Below are 14,249 nucleotides of genomic sequence, written 5' to 3' on the forward strand. Positions count from 1 at the left end.
CAAAGTACTCATCAGAGCATTTATAGTGCAAATCTCTTTAGTGGGATTCTGTTGGTTACCGATCCTACCCTAATCAATAATTGTAATCCACCTTAGGGTGTGACCTGGTGATGCCATATTGGATTATTCCTTACTTGGTATTCTGCTCCCACCCTAGGGTGGTACTTGATTCTTGTTAATAAAAGCAAGGGTGTGAGGAAGAATGAGCTGGAGCTCCTTCTTCGGTCTTCTTCCACTGAGCTGCACTCCATCTTAGGAGCGGAAAGCTTGGGTGGTTGAATTCCTTGCTGGAGCACTGGATTTCCTGAACTCATTCTTGTATCTTTTCACTGTGTGAATTATTTTCGGCGGATCTCTACAAGTGGAACTGTTCTCCCTGACCTAATGGGACAGGGGAATGGGAACTGCCTTTCCTGAGAGCTCAGTGGGAATCAAACGTTAACCAATCTCCTAGAGAATGTGACACTTCAGATTTCACAATCTCCCGTCTCAGGCCCGAGAAGGGAGGATGTTTTTTCCTTACCATTCCCACTCTTTCTGCCACTCCCTCTCCCTGAAGTTCTCTCTCCTTCCCACTCCAGTCAGTTGAAGTTGGAGGAAAACCATCCAAGTGAGGTCCAGTTCAGGAGACCAAAATGGTTGTCAGTGTGACTCTAAAGCCTAATGCACTATCGGTGAATTAAAAGCTCCTTTAATTCTGCTTTCAGGAAAGGTATCAGGAGTGAACAGAGCCCCACTCCCAAAGACCCTGGAGAAAGCAAACCCCATGTAAAGCAAAGCCCTGTGAGCCTTGCAGCCCTAGATCTAGCAGCCCTAGACGCCCGCCTTTTCCAGGTCTCGAAGCTCATTGGCGGATGGCCACGTCTATCAGTGACGTCACGTCCAGGGCGGGGCCTGAGGTGGAGCCGTCGAGTTCCGTTCTCGGGCCCTTCTAGCCGATAGCACTGAGGAAGCTCTGGAGGACTGAGGTGGCCAAGCTGTGCTGTGAAGCGAGTAGGATCCGTCCGCATCCTGCCGCTCGCCTCCTTAGCGCCTGGTTTTCCCGACAGCCTCTAGTGCCCCACCAGTCTCCTCAACTCTTGGCCCCACCCGTTTCCCAAAGGAGGGCCTCCATTTCTCCCTCACCCCGCACCTTCGTGCTTGGCTTCTTCCGGATCCCGCGCCCGACATGCCTTTGCGGTTTTTCCTGGCGCTACCCTCCCCCCACCTCCGCCACCTCACAGGCGTCCGCCCATACTGCGCATGCGGAAGCCTCGGGTGCCCGGCAGTCAAGCGCGCCTGCGCGAAGCAACGGTAACCGGGGGCGGGCGTGTGGGCGGGGCTTGAGATCGTCCCCGCCCCTGCCTTGCTTCTTGTGGGCGTGGTTTTACGCTCAGCCCCCGGCGCGCTGGGGAGAGGAGACGAGCAGGCCCCGCCCTCCGCCTACCACGGCCTGCCACTCCTAAGGCTGAGTTCAGATGAACTGAACAAGTCCAGTTCAAAATGCCACCTCTGAGGGCCAGGTTTCTGCCCAGGAGAGACCTGCGGGACTTCCTGACTAGACGCAGGAGAGCTGAGAGGACAGAATAAGATAGTAAGAGAGTCCTTGCTGCCTTTGAAACAAAAACATGCTTCCAAAGGGTGGAAAAAGGTTTTTGTAAACGTGGATTGAAAAAGAGGAAAGTTCAGTTTGGGTTGTTGGGAGCATCAATCCCCAGCACAGAACACTGTTTTAGTAGGGACATAAAGGAAAGGAGAAAGTGCTTTCAATTTTCAATATTTAAAGCTTAGCCAAATATGAGAAAGAAGGAGAACACATCCAGATTTACTTTCTACCTGGCTTATTTTATTTTTTATTTATTTATGTAAGCACCATGATTACAAGCTGATTGTAGTTGGGTTTCAGTCATAGATAGAATACCCCCCTTCACCAGTGCAACATTCCTACCACCAATGTCCCCCCACTTATTTTACTTTATTCTTTTTTTTTTTTTTTTTTTTTTTTTTAAGCACCATGATTACAAGCATGATTGTAGTTGGGTTTCACTCGAAACGGAACACTCCCCTTCACCAGTGCAACATTCCCACCATCAATTTCCTCTCCTACACCTGGAGATGTTGGGGACTTACTCCTGGGTGTGCTCAGGGATTATCCTGGCAGTACTCAGGTATTATATGTGGCGTAAGGCTAGAACTCACTCTGTCCACATGCCAGGAAAACTCTACCCTCTGGACGATCTCTCCAGCCCCTCTGAGGTTAAATAGAAGTAATTCTCACTCAATTTCTTAAATACTTGGTAACCAAATGAAAGTACTAGGTATTATTGTTTTTTGTTATGCTATGTTAGCATACCCAGCTATGCTCAGGGCTTACTCCCGGCTGAACTCAGGGATCACACCTGGTGATGCTTGGTGGACCATCTGGGATCACTGGAGATTGAACCCTGGATAACTGTGTTCAAGGCAAGTGCCTTATCCGCTGTACTATCACTCCGGCCCTAGTAGGTATTACTGATCTTCAATCCAAATGCTATGAAGAGTGTATTATCAGAGCATCATCACATTAGAAATTAGTTATGTTTGGGGGCCGGAGAGATAGCATGGAGGTAAGGCAAAGTTTGCCTTGCATGCAGAAGGTTGATGGTTCAAATCCCAGCATCCCATAATGTCCCCTGAGCCTGCCAGGAGCAATTTCTGAGCGTAGATCCAGGAGTAACCCCTGAATGCTGCCAGGTGTGACCAAACAAACAAACAAACAAAAAATTAGTTATTTTCATTGGGATTTCAAATTACCAGTCTCAAAGCCAGGGCTAAGAAAATAATATTCATGGGGCCGGGGCGGTGGCGCGAGGTAAGGTGTCTGCCTTGCCAGGGCTAGCCTAGGATGGTCCGCAGTTCGATCCCCCAGTGTCCCATATGGTCCCCCAAGCCAGGAGCAACTTCTGAGCGCATGGCCAGGAGTAACCCCTGAGCGTCACCGGGTGTGACCCAAAAACCAAAAAAAAAAAAAAAAAATAGTATTCAGGTTTGTTGGAATATGCAATATTTCTATTCTTGCAGTAGTTCAAAAAGACTTAAATACTGATATAATTGTTTTTAAACACAAAATATAATGTGTGTTTTTAAATACTAAGTTGTTTACTCATTCTATCTAGGTCCTTCTAGTGACTATATGTAAATAATGGCTTTCTACATTTATAATACAGTCTTAGCTCTTGGCCGGACGAGGTAAGCTTTGAAATTCATTCTCTTCAATAGTTATATGAATTTTATTCTTTTTTTTTTTTTTTTTTTTTTGGTTTTTCGGGCCACACACATTTAATGCTCAGGGGTTACTCCTGGCTAAGGCTCAGAAATTGCCCCTGGCTTGGGGGGACCATATGGGACGCCGGGGGATCCTGATTCTTGGCTAGCGCTTGCAAGGCAGACACCTTACCTCTAGCGCCACCTCGCCGGCCCCTGAATTTTATTCTTTTATATGTGAAGGGACAAGCTTAGTATAAAACTGAGTTTTTGTGATTTTCAGGAAGCTGCCATTTTAATGTATTTTAATGTACCCCAAATTTTCTTTGTTGTTGTTGGTTTTTATTTTGGGCCACACCTGGCTGTACTCAGGGGTTACTCCTGGCTCTGTGCTCAGAAATTACTCCTGGCAGGCTTGCAGGACCATATGGGATGCCAAGGACTAAACCCAGGTCCACATGCAAGGAAAATGCTCTACCCTACTCACTGTGCTATCACTCTGCCCCTCCCCCAGTTTTCTATGTGCTAAAGAATTCAGGTTGAGTGATTTTATAGCTGTAAGCTAAAGGTAGATGTAATGGTTTGAATGACCCTTCTGTAATCAAGGGATATTATTTGTGTCCTTAGATGTAAACAGGAGTAAAATAGCTGACAAGCATTAGTTTTAGAAATATTTCTATCCCCCCAAAAAAGTCTGTAATCTTTTATTCCAAAGAAAATTCACTTAAGTGTCTGGAGAGATAGTACAGGGGCTAGGGGTCTTGTCTTCCACATGGTCAACTCAGATTTTATTCCTGTCACCACATATGGTTTATCTACCCCCTTCAGAAATTATCTCAGAGCCAGAAGTAAGTCCCAAACACTACATTATGGCACCTAAACAAACACAAACAAGTAAAGGAACAAAAAATATCTACTTAGAATCTAATGAGTGCTGGATGTATTGTGCATTTTATCTTTTAGCCCAGAGTATATATTTATTTTGATTTTGTTTTGTTTTGTTTTGTTTTTGGATCACACCCAGCAGCACTCGGGTTACTCCTGGCTCTATGCCCAAAAAATCGCTCTTGGCAGGCTTTGGGAACCATATGGGATCCCGGGATTCGAATCACGTCCTTCTGGATCCCAGGATTCGAATCACGTCCTTGTGCATGGAAGGCAAATGCCCTACCTCCATGCTATCTCTCCAGCCCCTATATATTTATTTTGAAAAAAAGAAATGGAAACAGTTCAAAAGAATGGTAAAGGCCAATTTTTTGCCAAAAGAAATTTGGTCCAGGAATTTTCTTTGTCAGGTTGGGTCTTACTTACATTTTGGTTTTGTTTTTGGGCCACACCCAGCAGTGTTCAGGACTTATTTCTAGCTCTGTGCTCAAGGATAACTCCTAGTGTTGCTTAGGGCACCATATGGAGGAATCAAACCTGGATCACTTGTATGCAAGGCAATAGCCCTACCTACGCACTACTTTTGCTCTGGCACCTTATTTTTTTGTTTGTTTGTTTGTTTTTGGGCCACACCCAGCAGTGCTCAGGGGTTACTCCTGGCTGTCTGCTCAGAAATAGCTCCTGGCAGGCACGGGGGACCATATGGGACACAGGGATTCAAACCAACCACCTTTGGTCCTCGATCGGCTGCTTGCAAGGCAAACGCTGCTGTGCTATCTCCCTGGGCCCTGGGAGTAATTCTTGAGCACTGCTGAAAGTTACCCCCACCAAAAAAAACTTAAGTGAGGAGAATTTCTTCTTTTTTTTTTTTTTTTTTTTTGGTTTTTGGGGCACACCCAGCAGCGCTCAGGGGTTACTCCTGGCTCTACACTCAGAAATCGCTCCTGGCAGACTCAGGGGACCATATGGGATGCTGGGATTCAAACCACCGTCCTTCTGTATGCAAGGCAAACACCCTACCTCCATGCTATCTCTCTGGCCCCAGCATTTCATCTCTTGAGTGAATCTTAGGTGAAGGGCATTTCAGCCTCTAATTTGAGATAGTTCCTGGGTAATACATACACAAAGCCCTATTATATATTGATGATTCCCCACAGGGACCATTAATTGTTTCATTCAAACAATATTTCTATTGTTAGTAGAGTAGGCAAAGACCTAAATCTTCCTATTTTATGATAGTAAATAGAAATGAAATTTTAAACAACCCCTAGTGGTAGTTTGCTATTTAGTTTTTTGTTTTTTGAGTTTTTTTTTTTTTGTGGGGGGTCACACCCAGCAGCTCTCAGGGGTTACTCCTGGCTCTATGCTCAGAAATCGCTCCTGGCAGGCTTGGGGGACCATATGGGATGCCAGGATTCAAACCACCATCCTTCTGCATGCAAAGCAAATGCCTTACCTCCATGCTATCTCTCCGACCCCGAGTTTTTAATTAAAATTGATTAATATTGCTCCCTATCAAGCAATTATTCTCAGGAATAAACTTAATTTCTTATGTAGTATATCATTCAACCGTATTGCATACTGTTCTTCAATCGGAAATAATGCTATATTTCATTCATTCATTAATATCATCTGCTTTTAATTTAGATGTTTTAGTTTAGTTTTAGTTTAGTCAGAGAAAATACTGATTTAACTTTTAAGTTTGTGGTAGTATGTGCTCAACTCAGAGAATGTTATTCTTTATTCCAGATTCCTTAGCCATTTTGTCCACTCAACCTGTGCTCCCTATTTCCCATCACTTGAGTTTCATCACTTGCCAGGTTCCCATTTAAACAGAACAATTATGAAGAAATATGGAAGCAAGAAGTTCTACCCTAGTCAGTCAGGCAATAAAGTGCCTCATGTATACACTAGAATAAGACAAAATCTACACACATCAACTCGCTGGCTACAAGAGATCCCTGGTAAACCTCAGCAAGAGCAAGCTACCAAAAAGTCACAGATAACAAGACTTCAACCAACAAAAGAAACAGGCATGAAGACTAAGGAATCAAAGCAACCTCTTAGACAAAAAATCGTGGATGAATGTAAATATTATTATAATGGGTTCCATTTGCTTTGGATTGACACCAAAATTGCTGCCAGGACGGTTTGGAACCTGTTGCATGGACAGGTGCTGACCAGACGAGAGAGACGAAGGGTAGGTAAGAAAAAATGTAAGGGTGAATACAGGCAGGGGGTGGGAGAGGAGGGAAATGGGGGGCATTTGTGGTGGAAATGTTAAGGGAATGTTAATGCACTTGTTAAGGGGAATGCCCTTTTATATATATATATATATATATATATATATATATATATATATATATATATATAAGTGAAACTCATGGTGCTTAAATAAAGATATTAATTTTTTTAAAAATTTAAGGGTGAGATTAGTATTTTTGTGGTGGGGTAACCCACCCAGCACCCAGCAGTGCTAAGACTTAATCCTGTTGTGATTCAAGGGATTATATGTGGTACTGGGAAATCAAACCCAGATCAGGGAGCCTATTTACCTGCTGTACTATCTCTCTAACACCAAACTTGTTCATTTAGGGTATTTTGGGAAATACCTAGCAATGCTCAGGGTTTACGCCTGGCTCTGTACTCACGAGTCACTCCGAGAAGTGCTTGTAGACCATATTGGTGCACAATGCCCTATGTGCTTTGCCCTCACATTGGTCCCAAAATGAAACCTTTTTTTTTTTTTTTTTTTTTTTTTTGGTTTTTGGATCACACCTGGCAGTGCTCAAGGGTTACGGGTTACTCCTGAGTGAAACTTATTTTTAAAAAGAGCAATAGCAGGTAGGGTGGTTGCCTTGCACACGGCTGACCATTTTCCATCCCCAGCATCTCATCTGATCCCCTGAGACTACCAAGAGTGATTCCTTAGTGCAGACACAAGAGTAACTCCTGTGCATTGCCAGATGTGGCTCCAAAACAAAACAAAACAAAAAGATATATGGAACTGGAGAACTAGTACAATGGATAGATGTTCCACATTTGATCCCAGGCACCCAATATGGACCCCCAGTTCTCACCACGAATGATTCCTGAGTGCAGAGCCAGGAATTTTGTTGTTTGTGTTGAGGCCATAGTGGCTGTGCTCAGGCCTTACACTTGGCTCTGTACTCAAGGACTGGAGAATTATATGGGGTGCCAGGGATCAAACCCATGTCATTTACATGAAAGGCCAGTACCCTATCCACTGTTCTGTTGCTCCAATCCCTCAGGGTTCATTCCTGACAGTGTATAGGGACTGTACATGGCCAGGAAAAGAAGTTGAGCCTCCTGCATACAAAGCATATGTTCAACACACTGAACTCACTGGTTCCTTAAAAAACAAAATTAAGGGGCTGAAGAGATAGCACAGAGGTAGGGTGTTTCCCTTGCACACATCCAACCCCGGATGGACCCAGGTTCAATTCCTGGCATCTCATATAGTCCTCCGAGCCTGCCATGAACAATTTCTGAGCGCAAAGCAAGGAGTAATCCCTGAGCGCTGCCGGTGTGACCCCCAAACCAAAAAATAAATAAATTGTTTTTGGGCCAGAGTGGTAACAGTAGGGCCTTTGCTTTGCATGTGGCTGACCCAGGATAGACTCTGGTTCGATCCCTGGCATCCCATATGATCTCCCAAGTCTGCCAGGAACAATTTCTGAGTACACAGCCAGGAGTGCCTGAGTGTCACCGGATGTAGACCAAAAAAAAAAAAACAAAAAACCCCAAAATATTGTTTTTGGTTTAGGGGCCACATTCATCTATGCTCAGACAATTATTCAATTGTGTTCTTTGTTCTATGCTCAGGGTTTACTCCTGGCAAAGTGTGTGGGACCACATGAAGGGTCATTTATTGATCCAGTTGGTTGTGTGCTAAGCAAGTATCTCACTTGCTGTTCTATCTCTCCAACCCTACTAAGAACCACTTTTATTTATTTATATAGTTAGCTTTTGGACCATATCCAGTGATGCTCAGGGCTGACTCTTGACTCTTTGCTCAGGGATCACTCCTGGCAGAGCTCAGGGGACCACATGTGGTATCAGAGATTGGCTGTGGGTCAGCTGTTCGTAAGACAAGTGTCATACCCCCTGTACTATGACTCTGGCCCTAAAAACAATTTTAAAAGATACTGGAGGACCGGAGCGATAGCACAAGTGGTAGGGTGTTTTCCTTGCACCGCTAACCTAGGACGGACAGTGGTTCACTCCCCCAGCATCCCATATGGTTCCCCAAGCCAGGAGCAATTTCTGAGTGCATAGTCAGGAGTAACCCCTGACCTTCACAGGGTGTGACCCAAAAACAAAACAAAAAAGATACCAATTATGTGTTGACAAGTGTAGACATTAAGGGCCGGGCGGTGGCGCTAAAGGTAAGGTGCCTGCCTTGCCTGCGCTAGCCTTGGACGGACCGCGGTTCGATCCCCTGGTGTCCCATATGGTCCCCCAAGCCAGGAGCAACTTCTGAGCACATAGCCAGGAGTAACCCCTGAGCGTTACCGGGTGTGGCCCAAAAACCAAAAAAAAAAAAAAAAAAAGTGTAGACATTATAACTTAGATGTATGCTAATAAAAATAATAAATAAATCAATAATAAATTTATAAATTTATAAAATAAATAATAAAATAAATAATAAATAAAACAATGTTTTTGTTTTTGAGCCACACCCATTGGTGCTCAGGGCTTGGTTCTGGCTCTGCACTCAGAAATTACTCTTGGTGAGCTTAGGGGACCATATAGGATGTTGGGGATCAAACCCAGGTTGGCCATATGCAAGGCAAACACTCTACATTCTGTCTTATCTCTCTACCCCATAAATCAAAATTGGTTTTGATTGCCACATATTTTCTTGTATATAGATGTACATATGTATTAATTTTTCAAGGTTGTGGAAGAGGAGGAAAGCTTCACCATTCTATTTTATGGACAGCTGTAGAAAATCTGTCTCTTTTTTGAAGGGGACACACCCAGCGATGTTCAGGGGTTACTCTTGGCTCTGTACTGAGGATCACTTCTGGTGGTGCTCAGGGAACCTGCAAAAGGATAGAACCCAGGTTGACCAAAGATCAAGGCAAGAGCCCTATCTGCTGTACTATTGCTCTGGCCCCTGTCTTTCATTTTGAATACTCAAAGAACCAAGGAAGGCGTCTTTGATTTGGGGTTCTTTCTCTGCTTTCTTTTGGCATGCTCTAAAATAATGAATATTTCATATGCATTTAATTCTTTAGCTGTTGAGAACTTGTGCTGATATCTTCCGCCTGCTTCCATTTATGATATTCATATTGGTACCCTTCATGGAATTCTTACTGCCACTGTTTCTGAAACTTTTCCCAGAGATGTTGCCATCAACTTTTGAAAGTGAATCTAAAAAGGTATATCGGGGTTTTTTTTGGGGGGGGGTATGTCTGGTTTTTAAACTTTTTTGGGGGGGGGGCCACACCTAGCAGCACTTACGGGTTCCTCCTGGCTCTACATTCAAGGATCACTCCTGGCAGGCTCGGTGGGTCATATGGGATGCCAGGGATCAAATTCAAATTGGCCGCTTGCAAAGTAAATGCCCTCTCCACTGTACTATCGCTCTGGCCAGGTTTAAAAAAAATAAGATTTAAAAAAATTATTATTTACTTATTTGGTTTTTGAGCCACATACATTATGCTCAGTGACTACTCCTGGCTCTCTTATTCCCGCAAGCCTGCCAGGAGTAATTCCTGACTGAAGAACCAGGAGTAGCCCCTATGTGTTCCTGTTTTCGGCTCCAAAACAAAACAAACAAAAGAACAGAACTCTTTTAGAGCAGTGTTTAAGTATACAGAAAAACTGAGCAGAAGGAGATTCTTTGAAAATCCACCCCACCCCACTATTATTAATCTCTTGAATGGGTATGGTACATTCATTATAATTAAGGAACCACTGTGAATATTATAAATTAAAATTCATACTTTACATTTACTCTTTGTTCTATGGGCTTTCTCCCAAATGTGTCATATCATATGTCTACCACCACAGTATTATACATAATAGTTTCATTGCCCAAGATCATTTGTGCTTCACCTGTTTATCCCTCTTCTTTCTACCCTTTTCTCCAAACTTCAAACAAGCACTGATCTCTATATTTCTCTAAGGTTTTTTTTTTTTTTTTTTTTTTTTTTAATGTCTGTTTTGTTTTGGACCATGCCCAGTGGTTCTCAGAGCTTCTGGAATTACTCAAGATTCACTCCTGGCAGTGCTCTGGGGATTTTACGTGTTGCCAAGGATCAAACCAGGTCATCTATAGACAACGAAAATCTCTCACCTGCTGTTCTATTATGCTGGGCCCAGTATCTCTGGTTTTACCTTTTCTAAAATGTCATATTGTTGATACAGAGTATAATGATTTAAGTTTGACTTATATAACTTAACAATTTGCAGTTAAGATTCTGCTATGGCTTTTCATGACTCCTTTCTTCTATCACAGCTTACTATATTATACAGATTTAAGGCAATTGGTTTATCTATTTACCTATTGAGGGACATCTTGATTGTTTCTGATTAGGGCAACTATGAATTAAACTGCTATAAATATTCCCATTCATGGGAAATATTTTCAGACATAGGGAATAAAAATATTCCAATTCATATTTTTATTTGGACATAAACTTCCAACTAATTTAGGTCAAAGGCTAAAATAGTTAATGGTGAAATTATTTAACTTTTCTTCGTTTGTTTTTATGTTTGTTTTGGTTTGGGTTGGTTTTGGGGGTCATACCTGGCTCTGAGTTCAGGAATCACTCTTAGCAGGGCATAGGGAACAAAAATGGATGCCAGGAATCAAACTCTGGCCTGGCAGATGCAAAACAAGTACCTACCTTCTGTACTATCTCTCCAGTCCCATTATTTAACTTTTATGTTCTGTTTTCTTTTGGGACCATACCCGGCAGCTCTCAGAGGTTACTCCTGGCTCTGTATTTAGAAATCACTCCTGACAGGCTCAGGGGACCATATGGAATGCTGGGGATCAAATCTGGGTTGCCGCATGCAAGGCAAATGCCTTACCCACTGTGCTATCGCTCCATTCCCAAATGCTTAACTTTTTTTTTTTTTTTTTTGGTCACACCCGGCATCGCTCAGGGGCTACTCCTAGCTCTAAGCCCAGAAATCACCCCCAGCAGGCTCGGGATGCCAGGATTCAAACCACCATCCTTCTGCATGCAAGGCAAACGCCCTACTGCTGTTCTCTCTCCAGCCCCAAAATGCTTAACATTTTAAGTAGTTATTATACTATCTTCTAAAGTGACTGTCATTTTGCATTTATACCAGTAATGAGAATTCTTCATCAGCATTTAATGATGTCGTTGCTTTAAATATTTAACCATTCTAATAAGTGGTTAATGATATCACCATTGTTTTAATTTTTAATTTTCCAATGGCTTATAAGGTTACTCTTTTTTTTTTTTTTTTTTGGTTTTTGGGCCACACCCGGCGGTGCTCAGGCGTTACTCCTGGCTGTCTGCTCAGAAATAGCTCCTGGCAGGCACGGGGGACCATATGGGACACCGGGATTCGAACCAACCACCTTAGGTCCTGGATCGGCTGCTTGCAAGGCAAACACCGCTGTGCTATATCTCCAGGCCCAAGGTTACTCTTTTATTTAATTTTTAGAAATATCCAAGACCCTCTGAGCAATTGTATAGCAGTGGAATGTTTGCTTTGCATGTGGCTGACTGAACTGGGCTCAGCTCAATTCCCTTTAACACATATGTTCCCCAGTGACCCCCTAGGAGTAATCTCTGAGCAAAGAGCCAGGATTAAGCTCTGAGCACCGCTGGGTATGCTCCCCCTTCAAAAAAATAAGTCCAAACCTGATCACTTCTTCTTTTTTATTTATTTATTTATTTATTTGTTTGTTTGTTTGTTTGTTTGTTTATTGGTTTTTGGGTCACACCTGGCAGCACTCAGGGGTTACTCCTGGCTTTATGCTCAGAAATCGCTCCTGGCAGGCACAGGGGACCATATGGGATGCCGGCATTTGAACCGCCATCCTTCTACATGTAAGGTGAACACCCTACCACCATACTATCTCTCTGGCCCCATAAACCTAATCACGTCTTATGGAATGGTTTGTTTTTTATTATTGAATTTTTGAGAGTAGTCTATTTTAGATATAAGTCCTTTGGGGGGATTGAGCTACATTTGGTGGGACTCTGGCTCTTTGGCACTCTGTCTGTCCTCAGGAGACTATATACAGTGCCAAGAGTAGGTCTTACCCCCAGACTCTTTCAGACCCTGGATATAAAGCCTTTATCAGATATGGGTCTTTGGTTTTTCTTATTTTATTTTGATTTTTGACCCACACCCAGTGGAACTCAGGATTTACTCCTGGCTTTTCGCTTAGGTCTCACTCCTGGCATTGCTTGGGAAATCATATAGCTTCATGTAAGGCAAAGACCTTACCCACTGTACTATTTCTCCAGCCCTCTCAGATGTGTTTTGCAAATATTTCTTTCCAGTCTTTAACTTATCTCTTAATTCTCTTTATTTTATCTAACTTTTACAGATCAAGTAAAATAAAATTTAAACAAAATACAACTTACCGAGCCCGGAGAGATAGCACAACGGCGTTTGCCTTGCAAGCAGCCGATCGAGGACCAAAGGTGGTTGGTTCGAATCCCGGTGTCCCATATGGTCCCCCGTGCCTGCCAGGAGCTATTTCTGAGCAGACAGCCAGGAAAAACACCTGAGCACCGCCGGGTGTGGCCCAAAAACCAAAAAAAAAAAAAAAAAAAAATTACAACTTACCACATATTCTTTCTTAGGTCATGCTTCTGATGGTACAGCCCTGGCCTGTATTAGGAAGGGTTCCTCTTCTTATATCCCCACAGTCACTGTGCTCTATGTTTTTTGCCACAAGGATGGGACAGTAGGTTGCTGGTAAAAGAAATGAGGACATGATTTGAGGTCACTTTTTTTCTCTCTTAGGGGTGCAGAACATCCTGCCCATGAATCTTATAAAGTCTGTGAAATAATATAGTCTCACCCTGATGTAAACTGTGCACAGCTTGTCTGCCATATTGTTTGGCCTGTGAATGATGATATAAATATCCAAACGGCCCTCAGTAGAGAAATGTTTTGCCACCCTAGACTGAAAGTCAGAGGGAGAGTCTGAGGCTAAAGAGTTCAATGAGCTGGAGTGGTCATTTTGCATGGGGGTGGCCTCGATTTGATACCCAGTCCTATCTGGTCTTCTGAACACCATGAGGAGCCATCTTCAAGCATGAACTGCTATGTCTTGGTGAGACCCCAAAATAACACAGTGACAATAAACACAAGAAGAAGAAAGAGGTACCAGAGAGAGATAGTAAGTATAGCAGTCTGTATGCTTGCGTTGCATAGGACTGACCCAGTGAATTCCCTGCCAGTATTAATCTGAGTACTGACCCAGGAGTAATCCCTGAGTTCTGGCAAGAGTAACTCCCCCCTAATAAAAGTGGGGGAAGAGACTTCTGAAGCTGTCTGGTGTCTCTGTTCTGGTGTCTCCCCCCCCCCTTCCTTTTTGGTTTTTGATCCACATCTGGTAGTGTTCAGGTGATGCCAAATCCTCCCATGAAACCATGCTCTTGCAACTCTATACATTGTTCTGAGTTATTCATGATCTCTATTGCCACAATTCACCTTGGCACTCTAAAAGCTAGTTTCATGGACTGGAGTGATTATAGAAATGGGTAAGGCCTTGCATGTGGCTGACCTGGATTTGATTCCCTGGTATCTAATATGGTCCTCTGAACACTGCTAGAAAACTAAGGGGATATAAATCATTTAATGAAGACTTCCCAAAGCTCTCTCCACCCCCCAAAAATCTCATTGTCAAACTCAAGTTCACCTGAAGTATTACACTTAAGCTTATGATACATTTTGAGTTAAATTTTGTGAGAAGTGTAATATCAGTGTCAAGATGTTTTGATTTTGTTCTTGGAGGCCTCAGCTGATTCTGTACTGAGGAGCCAAGCCTAGGAGACCATATGTATTAAGAGACCAACCATATTAGGGTTGGAGCCAGGATTGGGCCACTGTGATACTTTAAACTTTGTACATTTGTGACTGGAACAGTAGCACAGTGGGTAGGGCCTTGC

General features: G+C 43.1%; 1 protein-coding gene across 1 annotated transcript in view; it reads left to right on the plus strand.

Moving 5' to 3' along the window:
* Positions 1-1,436: 1,436 nt before the first annotated feature.
* LETM2 (leucine zipper and EF-hand containing transmembrane protein 2) overlaps positions 1,437-14,249 on the plus strand; it is a 30,803-nt gene continuing 17,990 nt past the window's right edge. The window contains exons 1-4 of the mRNA XM_049771858.1: positions 1,437-1,573; positions 3,135-3,207; positions 5,857-6,307; positions 9,372-9,515. Coding sequence (XP_049627815.1) covers positions 3,161-3,207; positions 5,857-6,307; positions 9,372-9,515 — 642 coding nt within the window. The 5' untranslated portion in view covers positions 1,437-1,573; positions 3,135-3,160. The remainder of the gene's footprint in view (positions 1,574-3,134; positions 3,208-5,856; positions 6,308-9,371; positions 9,516-14,249) is intronic.

This window comes from Suncus etruscus, chromosome 4, assembly GCF_024139225.1.
Source record: "Suncus etruscus isolate mSunEtr1 chromosome 4, mSunEtr1.pri.cur, whole genome shotgun sequence".
NCBI lineage: Eukaryota > Metazoa > Chordata > Mammalia > Eulipotyphla > Soricidae > Suncus > Suncus etruscus.